General features: G+C 38.0%; 1 protein-coding gene across 1 annotated transcript in view; it reads left to right on the plus strand.

Moving 5' to 3' along the window:
- The window catches only part of LOC116803488 (cold shock protein 1-like), a 59,746-nt gene extending 48,042 nt beyond the window's left edge, over nucleotides 1–11,704 (plus strand). Inside the window, exon 2 of the mRNA XM_032727182.1 lies at nucleotides 11,399–11,704. Within this exon, the coding sequence (XP_032583073.1) occupies nucleotides 11,399–11,410 (12 nt within the window). The 3' untranslated portion in view covers nucleotides 11,411–11,704. The remainder of the gene's footprint in view (nucleotides 1–11,398) is intronic.
- Nucleotides 11,705–15,687: the final 3,983 nt, after the last annotated feature.

Below are 15,687 nucleotides of genomic sequence, written 5' to 3' on the forward strand. Positions count from 1 at the left end.
ATAGAAAATAAATGCATTACCAAAACGGCATAATAACAGTATAGCGCACTCACTCTAATTAGATTTCAAATTCCCGATAAAAAAAAAAAACACTAATGTTATCAATACCCTTTTCTGATTCTGTTCAACTAAATAGGAAAATCAATACTTGCAATCAATAAGCGTTTTACTTCATACTTTAATATCAAAAATATCTGAATGAACTTTATTATAAAATTATAATTGTTAAACTTAATTATTGTCAAAACTTTAGTATTAAAACTGTAACTACCTCTTAAGTAGATGTTCTCATAGAATAGTAGAAGAGGGAATTAAGATCTATCAACGTATTATCTGCTAAAGACGTAAAGATGCGGCAACTATTTCTGCGCCTGGGTACTGAAATGACGAACTGAATAATATCTGCCATCAGACGCCATCCAGAGTGCATTCAACAAATACGTTTTGATGGTCAACTAGTTCAACCAACATCAGCATCATCGTCGTCAACAAGTCGACGGTTACAATAAAGATTTTTTCCAAGTTCGCTACGATCATCTCCAGAACCTTATTGCGAACCCATGACATGGAGAATCAACAGTATTCACGAACTTCTCGGATCATCCAGATATGCAGAGCTGCCTTCCCTTCGATGGTTTAACGCAGTACCAAGCTGGCAGTATGGGAACTTATTGGCAATGAGTAAGCTGTAAGCACAACCAATGTTACCCGTAAGATCCGCTTTCAAATAGATTTGCCAATTGTAAAAAGTCTGTGGACAGCCTTCGCCTTCCTATGTCGTCACCAAACCTACCTTTAAACCTTTTCCTATTTATAGATCGAGCTTAACCTATAATAAACTGTACCTTGTTATTAGTAGATTAAGCTTTAGAGATAAGAACTCTTGATATACTTAAGTCAGTCGATTTTGGGAGATTAGAAGCGTCTGTCATCGCCACGTACTTAAAATTCGCCTCATTAAGTGCAGACCGCACAAGCCCTATTATAATTAATAAACCTACACTAATAAATATATTGAAAATTTATTCAACAAACGGATATAAAAACTTACGATAACTGAATAATTATAAATAAATAACAAAAGGAGGATCCGGAGACAAAACCAGCGGCATTGGCTAATCAACTCTAACCTAAAAAATAAAAATTTCCTGATTACATAAAATATAATATTAATAATATTAAAATAATAAGTCATCTGATAATTGGTGGTCAAAAACCAATACAACCCGCGAAATAGAATTTGAAGCTCAGTTAAAAGCGATCGTAGAGAGTGCTGTTGCCGGTGCGCTCGCAGTCCAAAAACAATCATTTGAAAAGCAATTGCAGGAGATGAATGAGCGAATCGGGAAATTAACAGTGAACACCCCAAAGGTGGAAACTTATGTAGATGCTGAAATTAGACCAGGTGTTGTCTGTAACGAGCCTCTAGATATAGTTAAATCTCTGCCAGATTTTGAGGGCAAAAGTGAAACATATGTGTCATGGAAAAAAACGGCTCATGTCGCTTTTAAAGTTTTTAAATACTACGAGGGAAGTTCAACATTTTACCAAGCTCTTGGTATTATCCGAAATAAAATAAAAGGTCCAGCGAATACAGTATTGGCTTCTTTTAATACTCCGTTACATTTCAAAGCAATGATCAGCCGTCTTGATTTCACATATTCTGACAAATATATTCTACCTAATCGAACAAGAGCTATCTACGATGAAGTCGAGAAAAAACTGACCCTACTTACCAACAAGACAATAATGACATTTGATAGTGCCTTGGCGATGTCACTGAATGAAAAGTACAGGGCGGACGCGTTACGTGTATTTGTAACCGGAGCTAAGAAATCGTTCAGCGACATTCTTTTTGCAAAAGGTCCGAAAGATTTACCAACTGCTCTCGCTTTAGCGCAAGAGGTCGAGTCGAACTATGAGCGTTACCAATTCGCCCTTATTTATTCTAAAAATATTGGAGACAGGGGTCAGAAAACCGAACAAAAGCACAGCGATAAGGATAGAAATTCAATCATGCCCATGCAAACTAAAAACCCATATTTTAGCAAGCGCCAGGTGCATACTTATGATAACCAGGAAAGACAAGATCCAGTCCAGTTAACAAATCCTGATGTATCCATGCGATCTAGATGAACTGGAAATTTTGGACAAGTTCCATTTCCGACTCAGGGAAATATTTGGCCATCCCAACAACAAAATTCTTGGCAACAACAATATTCTTGACCATCTCAACAACAATACTCTTGGCCATCCCAACAACAAAATTCATTTCAAACACAAAATCAATTCGCATCGCAACCCCAACAGCAAAACACAAGTCAGGCTCAGGGACATGTTGGGTATGCGAAAGCATCAAAAAGACCAACGAGTGGCAGTGCAAGGTTTACAGGGCCAAAACAGCAGAGGATCAACCACTTACCTCATGAGAAAGGTCAATGTGAGGAAGACACAGACGGTTATCAAAAGGAGGCAAAAGCGGAGGTTGATGATTATGAGGACGAACTAGTAAAATACGATCATGTTCATTTTTTAGCCACAAATCCCTGCTACCGTACATAGAAAGAGAGATAGCAGGGAGAACCAAAAAACTTTTGATTGACACCGGGGCTTCGAAAAATTACATACAGCCCCTCCCTGAATTAAAAAACATAATGTACAAAATAAATTCACGGTTAAATCGCTTCATGGTTGCAACACCGTCAAACAGAAATGCTTTATTAAGCTATTTAACACATCTGTTCAATTCTTTATTCTTCCAAGTCTCTCTAGTTTTGGCGCAATAATAGGACTTGACCTTTTGAAACAGGGAAATGCAACGTTAGATTTTGAGAACAAAACGTTAAATATCAACAATGAAGTGGAATCTATTCAGTTTTTGAGATGTGACAGCGTAAATTTCACCAACATAGAGACTGTTGTGGTTCCAAATCAGATATCAAATAAATTCCACACAATGCTTCGAAACCGATTGGCCGTCTTTGCGGAAACGGAAGAAGCACTGCCGTATAATACCAACATTGTTGCCACAATACGTACTAAGGACGACCAACCCATTTACGCAAAACTATATCCGTACCCCATGGGCGTATCAGATTTTGTGAATAAGGAGACAAATGCTTTGTTAAAGGACGGAATTATCACTCCCTCGTCGTCACCTTACAACAATCCGGTTTGGGTAGTCGATAAAAAAGGTACAGATGAAAAGGGAAATACTAAGAAAAGGTTGGTTATAGATTTTAGAAAACTAAATTTAAAAACAATCGACGACAAGTACCCTATACCAAACGTAGTATCCATCTTGTCAAATTTGGGAAAGGCCAGGTTCTTTAAAACCCTTGACCTTAAATCGGGTTTTCACCAAATTCTGCTCGCAGAAAAGGAAAGAAAACTGCCTTTTCAGTAGGAAATGGAAAATACGAGTTTTGCCGTTTGCCGTTTGGCTTGAAAAATGCCCCAAGTATTTTTCAACGTGCTTTTGATGATGTTCTTAGGGACCGTATAGGAAAGTCATGTTACGTTTACGTTGATGACGTAATAATATTTTCAAACGGAATTGAGGACCACGTAAACGACGTTGCTTGGGTACTAGACAGACTCTCTGAGGCAAACATGAGGGTTTCTAAAGAGAAATCGTTTTTCTTCAAGGAAAGCGTCGAGTATCTCGGATTTATGGTGTCAAGTGGAGGTATCACAACCAGTCCTAGCAAAGTAGAGGTTATTCAGAAATATAATCAACCTACTAATCTGTTTAGTGTTCGATCGTTTTTAGGGCTGGCAAGTTATTACCGCTGCTTTATTAAGGACTTCGCCTCTATTGCTAGACCACTCACTGACATTCTGAAGGGTGAAAACGGAAAGGTTTCCGCAAGCCAGTCTAAAAAGATACCAATTTCTTTCGATGAAAGGTAATGTTCTGCTTTGGAGAAGCTTAAAAATGTTCTTGTCTCCGAAAATGTAATGTTATTGTATCCCTATTATAGAAAAGCCTTTGACTTAACAACAGACGCTTCGGCTTTTGGCCTGGGGGCAGTCTTATCACAGGATGGCAAGCCTGTTACAATGATTTCGAGAACTTTACAGGATAGAGAACTTAATTTCGCAACAAATGAACGAGAACTTTTGGCCATCGTTTGGGCTTTAAAGTCTCTTAGGAACTATCTATATGGTGTCAAAAACTTAAACATTTTTACAGATCACCAACCGTTAACATACGCCGTGTCAGATAGGAATCCAAATGCAAAAATCAACAGATGGAAGGCGTTTATAGACGAACATAATGCTAAAATTTTCTATAAACCTGGCAAGGAGAACTATTTTTCCGATGCACTATCCAGGCAGGCTATTCATGTCCTAGAGGACGAACCCCGGTCAGACATTTCAACAATACATAGCGAAATTTCATTGACTTTTACAATCAAAACTATCGACAAGCCGGTTAACTGTTTTAGAAACCAAATTGTAATAGATGAGGGCACCGCAGACTCAACTCGAACTTTTGTTATTTTCGGAAGCAAGACAAGGCATCTAATACAATTTCTAGACAAAGAGACCTTAATCGGAAGAATTCGTGATGTGGTTAAGCCGGATGTAGTGAATGCGATACACTGCGAATTACCTGTACTAGCTTTCATTTAAAACAGTCTTGTAAATGAGTTTCCAGCAACGACCTTCCGACACACTATGAAAATGGTCAGCGACATTTTTAATCAAACTGAGCAACGGGAAATAGTGTCTTTGGACTACAACAGAGCGCATAGGGCAGCACAGGAGAATGTAAAACAAATTCTTCAATACTACTTTTTCCCTAAGATGTCACAAATAGCCGCTACCTTTGTTGCTAACTGCTTGGTTTGTCAAAAAGCCAAATACGACCGCCATCCGCAAAGGCAAATCCTCGGTAGAACACCTATTCCGTCACATGTAGGCGAGACATTGCATATTGATATTTTTTCTACGGACAGAAAGTACTTTTTGACATGTATTGACCAACTTTCCAAATTCGCTATTGTGCACCCAACCGGCTCTCGAACGATAACTGATTTAGAACCTGCAATTATGCAAATAATGAATGAAAAAGACAATATTTTGTGACAACGAACCGTCCATAAATTCCGAGTCAATCAAGTCACTTTTGAAAAATCGTTTTAATGTTGACATACCGAACGCACCTCCACTTCATAGTACCTCAAACGGACAGGTTGAAAGGTTTCACAGCACGCTTTTAGAAATAGCTCGATGCCTGAAACTTGACAGTGGAATGAATGATACAGTCAACCATATTCTTCAGGCAACAATAGAATACAATAAGACGGTGCACTTAGTCACCAATAGAAGACCGATCGACATTATTCATTCAACTCCTCCCGAATTGGCTAACGAGATAGTAGAAATGGTTAACAAAGCTCAGGAAAAACAGCTAAGAAGAGAAAATGTAACAAGACGAGACAGAACCTTTGAGGTGGGAGAAACCGTCATGGTAAAACAAAACAATCGCTTGGGAAATAAACTAACCCCATGGTATAGGAAAGAACTAATCGAAGCAGACCTCGGGACAACGGTCCTCATAAGAGGGAGGGTCGTTCATAAAGATAATCTACGCTAGGTTTATTTTTTCTTTTCCTTTTGTGACCATCGCCAAATTAGCAAAATACAAACGTGAAATCTGGACACTAGTAAAAGAGTTTGCAAAAGTTTTTCAATTAAATATTTGTCAAATCCTACTTATTTAATCATTAAACATTTTGTATTATTTCCGCTTCATCCTCTTTAGAAAAGTTTAAAAGTATGTGATGAAATGCTAGACCCGAATGATTTGAAAACTTAAAATATACGCAACCACAAATATTTCCTAAAACTACCATAGAAAATAAATGCATTACCAAAACGGCATAATAACAGTATAGCGCACTCACTCTAATTAGATTTCAAATTCCCGATAAAAAAAAAAAAACACTAATGTTATCAATACCCTTTTCTGATTTTGTTCAACTAAATAGGAAAATCAATACTTGCAATCAATAAGCGTTTTACTTCATACTTTAATATCAAAAATATCTGAATGAACTTTATTATAAAATTATAATTGTTATACTTAATTATTGTCAAAACTTTAGTATTAAAACTGTAACTACCTCTTAAGTAGATGAGAAGAGTAGAAGAGGGAATTAAGATCTATCAACGTATTATCTGCTAAAGACGTAAAGATGCGGCAACTATTTCTGTGCCTGGGTACTGAAATGACGAACTGAATAATATCTGCCATCAGACGCCATCCAGAGTGCATTCAACAAATACGTTTTGATGGTCAACTAGTTCAACCAACATCAGCATCATCGTCGTCAACAAGTCGACGGTTACAATTAAGATTTTTTCCAAGTTCGCTCCGATCATCTCCAGAACCTTGTTGCGAACCCATGACATGGAGAATCAACAGTATTTACGAACTTCTCGGATCATCCAGATATGCAGAGCTGCCTTCCCTTCGATGGTTTAACGCAGTACCAAGCTGGCAGTATGGGAACTTATTGGCAATGAGTAAGCTGTAAGCACAACCAATGTTACCCGTAAGATCCGCTTTCAAATAGATTTGCCAATTGTAAAACGTCTGTGGACAGCCTTCGCCTTCCTATGTCGTCACCAAACCTACCTTTAAACCTTTTCCTATTTATAGATCGAGCTTAACCTATAATAAACTGTACCTTGTTATTAGTAGACTAAGCTTTAGAGATAAAAACTCTTGATATACTTAAGTCAGTCGATTTTGGGAGATTAGAAGCGTCTGTCATCGCCACGTACTTAAAATTCGCCTCATTAAGTGCAGACCCCACAAGCCCTATAATAATTAATAAACCTACACTAATAAATATATTGAAAATTTATTCAACAATAATTTATATATTGTTATTGTAGTTTTTAATGAATTTGTTGATAATTGTTTGTTCTCGCTTTTTATGTGTTCTGTAATATTTTCAAATCTTAAAGTAATTTCCTTGTTAAGAGTATAATTTTGTTGAATAATTTTTTGTGTAATTTGATTTTCGTTTTCCTTAACAACGTTAAACCTAAAATTTATTTGTTGGGCGTCTTAAGCGTCCATATTTCCTGGCACAACTTTTATTAAGCTGCCAAGACCGTTCACCAATCCTCTTTTTTCTCTCCTTGAGTGTATTAATGCTTAATTTTGATTTTAAACTGGTCTACTTTTCTTTCAAACCGTCAATTATCTCTTGTGAAAATTCTATTTGTTTCAGGTCTTTTCATGTCGTTTCGAATTTTTCTGTAAGGGAGGTTAAGGAGGTCTTTTAGTCTGTATTCTATGCTTAACCAGATTTTTCAATGCGGTAAATTCCTCGACGTTTAAGTAGTCAGTCTGCAGTTGGGTAAGAATGTTGGTCTTGTCTTAGGTTATGTTGTCACTCACCTCAAAAATGGCATTTGTAATGGTGAGTCGAGATACTGATTTTCTTTGTCTTTTGAATTATTGATCACTTCCATGAAACTAAGGTTGTTCTTAGCCTGGTACAATCCTCCTGATATGAGGATTTCTTCTGTGTTGTTTCGCACTAAAAGGCGCCGTTAGCGTTGCGTTTGAGCGTCTCCTTCATATTTTAGGCTGTTTACTACATTTCTATTGGCCAGAGTGATTTTATATATTTTGACAATGATAAGCCTATTAAGAATCACCTGGTTATTTTTGTTAGTTAAGCTGAATTTATTTTTTCTTTCTAAGCCCTCTTATGTAATTAAAACAGGAACGCAGGATTTAGCCTCTTCAGTTTATTCGGTACTTTGCATTTCCAGCTTTAGCATTCGACTGACTCCCTCACCGTTAGCGATCTGCCTCTATGCTTGTTGCTACAGAGCCGATGTTGCGAAACAGAGAGAATGCCACCCGAAAGCGAACCATGACTTAATGTTTATACACTTAATGTTTATATACTATGTTGCTATACTAAACTTATGTACCTCTAGCCTACTACAATTCGAGCATCCTGCCATTTAAGATCACCTGATCTTGCTGGGAGATTCCGCTACACTTCTTTGTTTGGTATTATTCAGAGAAAATTCTACGTCTTCAATAACTGCATCACAATGCAATCCCTTTTCAATGTCTGTTAATTTAGCTATCATAGGCCCTACTATTCTATTGACTCTTTCTACCTGTCCATTGGCCTGGGGTGAACCTGTCGCTATCTTTATGTGTTTAATATTATACTCTTCCATACATTTTGCAAAATCTTCGGATGTAAAACAGGTCCCCCTATCTGATACTATAACTTTCGGCCTGCTATATGATCTAAAATAATCCTTTAAAGCTAGAATTACTTCCTTTGTGTTCGTTGTTTTTGTTGCGTATAACCTAACATATTTAGTGAATCCATCTATTATTACAAACAGATGTTTCTTTATTCTACCGTTATCTACCGGTCCATAATGATCGATATGTATTATCTCAAATGGCACGTTTCCCTTTGGGATGCTATGCAGCATTCCTTCTTCTTTTCCCGACTTCGGTGAAAATGCCACACATCTCAAACAATTTCCTATATGCCTAACAACTTTTTCTTTCATATTCGAAAACCAATAAGTCTTAACAATAGCATCTATAACCTTATCTCTCCCTAAGTGACCTAATTCATTGTGATATTTATATAAAATTGTTTCTTCCATTTCTTATGGTACACAAAAGAACAATCTTCCACCATTTGCCTTCCTATAAAGTACACCATTTCTCATTTCAAAAATTTTATCTTCCGTTTTCTCTAACTTTTTTCTAATATCTTTCAACTTTTCATCTTTTGCTTGACAAATAATTAAATTATCTTCAAAACTTTTAGTTTCTATCACTAATATGTTCGTATTTCTGCTCAATGCATCCATATGCTGCAAATGCTTTCCTGCTTTATGAACTAACTCAAAATCGTACTCTAATAGTTCTAATGCCCATCTTGCAATCCTAGGATTTAATTCTACTCTATTTAACGTTAGAGTTAATTCGTTGCAATCCGTAACAATTTTAAATCTCTTTCCCTGTACATAGATTCTAAATCTTCATAATGCATACAGGATGGCCAATGTTTCAAGTTCAAAACTATGATATTTGGCCTCATCCTTTGTTGTGGCTTTCGAGTAATAAAATATAGGGTGCCATTTCATATCCTCTTTCTTTTGCAATAATACTGCACCAAAGCCTTGTGCACTTGCATCTGTATGTAAATCTATTTCATCCTTATAACAATATAACCCTAACACTAGAGCTTCCACTAACTTTTTCTTACCATAAGTGTCTCAAAACATTCTAACTCTTTTTCTTCAAACGAAAATTCTTTGTCTTTCTTCAATAAGTCATATAAAGGTTTTGCAATCGTTGAAAAACCCTTAATGAATCTTCTAACATATGAACACAATCCTAAAAAGCTTCTAACATCATGCACCTTATCTGGTACTGGAAAATCTCTAATTGCTTCTATTCCCTTTTCATTTGCCTGTATTCCCTTACTTGTTATTAAAAATCCTAAATATTGTACACTCGATTGCCGAAACTCACATTTATCCATTCTCAGCTCTAATTTGTTCCTCGTCAACCTGTCTAAAACTTCCCTAATGTGGTAGGATGAACACTCATAAGGCCCACTGTACCATGTTTGTTCCTCGTCAACCTGTCAAAAACTTCCCTAATGTGGTAGGATGAACACTCATAAGGCCCACTGTACCATGTAGTAGCATAGTCTTAGGTATGAAGCCCATAGTGGCAAAGAGAAACATACGATCATATCCCCGTTAGGAATAAGAATATTATTGTTATCTCGCTCTTACTTATAAGCTAGCATTAAGAGATAAGAATGTATACCTAGCTCACTCACAAACGCATACACACTTCAGAGAGCATAAGTAAAGAGGAATATACGCGAGACGCGGCATTCGGTGGCGTGTGCTTAACGGGAAAAGTCGAATAAAGGCATTGCGAAATTATTTAAAGGATGGAGTATATATATTCACAACATCAGAAGTGGTCATTACCCACTATGCCTGACACTAAATGGAATCAATTCTCAGTGCTCCAACTAAAGAAGTGGTTGGAAGCTCTTGGACGCCAGACTTCCGGCACAAAAGCGGAACTAATAGTGCGTCTGCAGGCCATTTCCCCAGAAACGCGTGCCGATTCACCGCCAAATAACGGATCAGCAGCAGAAGAGGTAAAGGAATTGGATGGAGGTGCAGCCTGGCCAAAGCAGAGAGAGCCACAGGGTGGAGACACACGCACGATCCCGTTCGACGAGCAGTCATTGCAGTCAGAATCCCCGGAGAACCTCGATCTGGAGCAGCTATCGTTGGTGGATGCAGAGAGAGCCACTCTAAAAAAGCTTCGGGACGAGATAGAGGCAAACGTGGCTGTGCTGCAGAGGATCCAAGCGGATATCGACGACGCGAACAAGAGCAAGTCTGCTCATGCTCGCCAGATCAATGACGTCATCGAGAACAACAGCAGCGGAAACCACGGCAATATTAACATATGCGCTAACAGTACCGACGCCAATGTTAACAGCACCAAGGTGACTATCGCCGCCGATAACATCTATATGGGACATACCAGTGTTGGAAAAGAAACCGCTGGTAGTGTTTTTCAGCACGAGAGTCGAAATGTAAACAAGCTTCTGGAATCTCCTGCAACAACGCTTGCCTTGGCAAAAGAGGTAACGATGGAGTTTGACGGCAGCTTATGTGCGCGCAATTGGGTCACGCAGTTTCAGAACATCGGAAAGATTTACAATTTGGACGACGGATGCATGCACATGCTGCTAATTGCCAAACTAAAAGGAAACGCACAGCGCTGGCTGCACGCAAGCGCCACACGCATCCTAGAATCGACCGACCAGCTGCGCGAACAGTTAATCTTGACATTCGAGGTCAAGATGTCAAAAGGGGAACTGAGGAACGCATTTCAAAAACGCGAATGGCATCCGGATGAGAAATTTGCTGTTTACTTCGAGGACAAGGTGATGCTGGCCAACGACATCAACATCGATCTAGAGGAGCTCCTGGAAAACATCATTGAAGGAATCCCAGCGCCAGCGTTGCGCGACCAGGCGCGCATACAGTGTTTCTCCGAGCCGATGCAAATTCTGCGGGCTTTCTCGGAAGTCCGTCTGCCGAAGCACAAAACAGGGAGCAGTTCATCAAAGCGCCTTACTGGAGGAGGTGCAGCCAATAAGGACTTTCGTTGTGCCAATTGCAACTCCAAAGGGCACTTCGCCAGGGAGTGTCTCAAGCCAAAGAGGGAGCCCGGATCCTGATATGCCTGTGGGGCATTTGGACACTTCGTCGGACAATGCCCGGAGCGCAAGAGCGCTGAAGATTTTTTTTCACAATAGCTATAAAATCCCATTAACTACAGAATGCCTCATAGACACAGGGAGTCCAATATCATTTACAAAGTTAAGCAATGTATCCAAGGAAATTAATTTAGAATCCGCTTCAGAAACCTATTTCGGGCTGAATAAAAGCCAACTGACAATACATGGAAAAATCTTATGTTACATTATAAAAGAAAAAGTTAAATGTTATTTTTATTTGTACGTGGTCCCAGACGAGCCTATGAGTCATAATGTAGTTCTTGGACGAAATTTCATGGAAGCGTGCCAGTTGAAACTGGATCCAGACGCCTTGGGAAGGATAACGGTCAACCCAGTCGATAGTAAAAGATATAGAAAAGCAAATAGTAAAACAGTCAGTTATATTGTTAGTGAAACAGTTAGTGAAACAGTTAGTGAGACAGTTAGCGAAACAGTTGGTGAAACAGTTAGTGAAACAGTTAGTGAGACAGTTAGCAAAACAGTTAGTGAGACAGTTAACGAAGAGGTTGATGAAACAGTTAGTCAAATGGATAATGAAACAGTTAATAAGACAGTTAGTAAAACAGCCAACGAAGCGAGTAGTATAGTTAGTCAAACTGTTAACGAAGCAGGTAGCAAAACGGTCATCGAAACAGTTATGCCTTTAGCCAACTTCACGACGGATTCCGGACTTTATGCTGCGGTTGTGCCCAGTTATGAAGAAGCTGTTAGAGAGATTTGTAGCATTTATCACTTAGAGGATGAGCAAATGAACTTCATATGCGGCGAAAACAATAACCAAGCCTTAAACAGTCAGTTAAAGGAGATTATTAAACGCAACTACTTAAGCGTTAATAAGCCTACCGAGCCCTTAGTCAAATGCGAAATAAAACTTTGTTTAGAAACGTCAAAACCATTTAGCTGCGCCCCAAGAAGACTTGCCTACTCAGAAAAAGAAAAATTACAAAAACTATTAGATGACTATTTAAAAGAGGGAATTATTCAACCTAGTGAGTCAGAATATGCTTCACCAATTGTTTTAGTCAAAAAGAAAACAGGAGACATACGGCTATGTATAGACTTTAGAAAACTGAACAAAGTTTTAATTAAAGACAATTATCCGATACCGCTTATCGATGAGCTTTTAGACAAGCTAGTCAACAAAAAAGTTTTTTCGAAGCTTGATTTAAAAAACGGTTATTTTCATGTATTCGTTAATAAGGAATCAGTTAAATACACCTCATTTGTTACACCGTTATGGCAATTCGAATTTCTCAGAATGCCAATGGGCCTAAAAACTGAATCGGCGGTGTTCCAAAGGTTTGAAAACAAAATTTTCGAGGATCTTATAAGGGATAACAAAGTAATTGTATACATGGACGACATCATGATTGCTAGCAAGAACTCGGAGGAGCATTTAGAAACCTTAAAGGAAGTATTTATCAGATTAGCTCAAAATAAATTGGAATTAAATAAAATAGCATATTAACATATGGCAGCACTTTGTTGCTATGTTTATGTTTATGTTTATGCACGCAGTTAGGCCCAGAGCGGATGTAACATGATCGCCCACTCGAAGGCCACAATGTATAAGTGCATTGCCCACTTGAAGGCCAAAAAGTATAAGTGCATGGTCAGCATTCACACGCCGACCAAATGCTTATTACATACGTACATACATAGCTCGCTCTCCCGATAAGCCTAGATATATAAGATATACATAAGAACGCCGCTCCGCCGCTGGCGTACCCGGCAGCGCAGCTACGCGGATTAGCTTAAGTCCAAATATATTCAAAACTGTAAAATCATACACTCTGTAGACGTTGAGCTGGCAGAACCATTTCTGCCTACTCTAAAAACAAAAGAATAATTTGAAATATATATAAAGTCAGCCCGACGGCTGCATTCAACAAAAACGGACTTGTGTTCTGAATTGGAGTTCATCATTACAGTTCCTCCAGACAAGTATTAAATATTTAGGATTCATTATAAATGGTGAAGGCATTAGGGCTGATGACAAAGGAATAGATGCCATACAGCATTTTCCAGTTCCAGACAAAATACAAGCCGTTCAAAGTTTTCTGGGCTTATGTTCATACTTCCGTAGAGATATAAAAGATTTTTCAACATTAGCGAAACCTTTATATGACCTTTTGAGAAAAGATGAAAAATTTAAATTTGGAGAAAAGGAAATGAGCTGTTTCTGAACTCTTAAGGAAAAGCTGGTGCAGGCACCGGTCTTAGCAATTTATAATTTCAAAGACGAAATAGAACTGCACTGTGATGCAAGTGCTCTTGGTTTCGGTGCGGTGTTATGTCAAAAAAAGAGGATGGAAAATTACACCCAATATATTATTTTTCAATGCGAACAACAGTCGCTGAGGCAAAATATCACAGTTTCGAATTGGAAACAATGGCAATTATTCACGCACTGCGAAGATTTAGAATATATTTGTATGGAAAACGCTTTAAAATTATAACTGATTGTAATTCTCTTACTTTGACGCTTAACAAGATTGAACTTAATCCGCGAATAGCTAGATGGGCTCCAGAACTACGATTATGAGCTCATACATAGAGAGGGTAAAAGGATGCAGCATGTTGATGCTCTTAGTAGATGCACGAATATTTTGATAGTGGAATCAAATACGTTTGAAGACAATTTAGTAATCTGCCAAGGCAAGGATCAAAAAGTTCAAGAAATCAAGAAACTGCTGGAAAAAAATGAACATAAGTTGTTAGAAATGAGAAACGGAATAATTTATAGAAAATGTAACGACGGCAGACTTTTATTTTATGTTCCCACAGACATGGAAGATCATATTCTATATAAATATCACAATAAGATCGGACACATAGGTAGAGACAAAATGTTAGATGTTATTTCTAAATCTTATTGGTTTCCCAATGCCAAAGTCAAATGTTTGAGCCATATAGAAAATTGTTTAAAATGTGTTGCGTTCTCCCCTAAGACAGGCAAGGAAGGATTTCTGCACTGCATTCCGAAGGGCAGCAAACCGTTTGAACTAGTACATATCGATCATTACGGCCCAGTCGACTCAGGCAGATCCAAAAAACATATTTTTGTTGTCATCGATGGTTTTACGAAGTTCGTACGTTTATACGCCACAAAGACCAGTAATACAAAGGAAGTCATTACAGCTCTGAAGGACTATTTTAGAGCATACAGCAAGCCTAAACGCATAATTTCAGATAGGGTTGTTGTTTTTTTACATCCAAGGAATTTGATGACTTTATGTTAGAGTTCGATGTTAAGCACATGAAGATTGCGACTGGTTCACCCCAAGCAAACGGACATGTTGAAAGAGTCAATAGAAGCCTAGGTCCAATGATAGCGAAACTGGTACAACCAGAGAAAGGCATATATTGGGACACAGTAATAGATAAAGTTGAGCACGTCTTAAATAATACACAGCACCGCAGCATCAAACAAACTCCAAGCAGAGTTCTTTTGGTTTCGAGCAAAGAGGAAAAATAGTAGACGAATTAAAAGAAAAACCAGAGGAATTAGAAAATACTGAAGAAGATAGGGATTTGGTAAAAATTAGAAATGAAGTTGAAAATAATCAAAAAAAGGCTCAAGCGTATAATAAAACACATTATCACAAGACCGCCAGACAGCCATCAGAATACAAAAAAGGAGATTATGTGATGGTTAAAAATTTCGACAGTACAGCAGGCATCTCTAGAAAATTGATTCCAAAGTGTAAAGGTCCATATGTGATATCTAAAGTATTAAGAAACGACAGATTCTTTTTAAAAGACGTAGAAGGTTTTCACATATCCAAGGTGTCTGGAGCATCCAAAATATTAAGCATTGGATAGGCAACCAGAAAAATAAACGAAGACACAATTAAACAATAATAATATAATAACAGATTAATATAGTATGTACATATGTATAAATATATGCAATCAATGTAAACCATGATCAGGGGATCAGCTAGTCAGGACGGCCGAGTTGTGGTAGGATGAACACTCATAAGGCCCACTGTACCATGTAGTAGCATAGTCTTAGGTATGAAGCCCATAGTGGCAAAGAGAAACATACGATCATATCCCCGTTAGGAATAAGAATATTATTGTTATCTCGCTCTTACTTATAAGCTAGCATTAAGAGATAAGAATGTATACCTAGCTCACTCACAAACGCATACACACTTCAGAGAGCATAAGTAAAGAGGAATATACGCGAGACGCGGCATTTGGTGGCGTGTGCTTAAAGGGAAAAGTTGAATAAAGGCATTGCGAAATTATTTAAAGGATGGAGTACATATATTCATTTTTCGGCGTCCACACTAAGTACTTCCATGTGTTCCTTAATTCCTTT

The sequence above is a fragment of the Drosophila sechellia genome, unplaced genomic scaffold (assembly GCF_004382195.2).
Source record: "Drosophila sechellia strain sech25 unplaced genomic scaffold, ASM438219v1 Y_42, whole genome shotgun sequence".
Taxonomy (NCBI): Eukaryota; Metazoa; Arthropoda; class Insecta; order Diptera; family Drosophilidae; genus Drosophila; species Drosophila sechellia.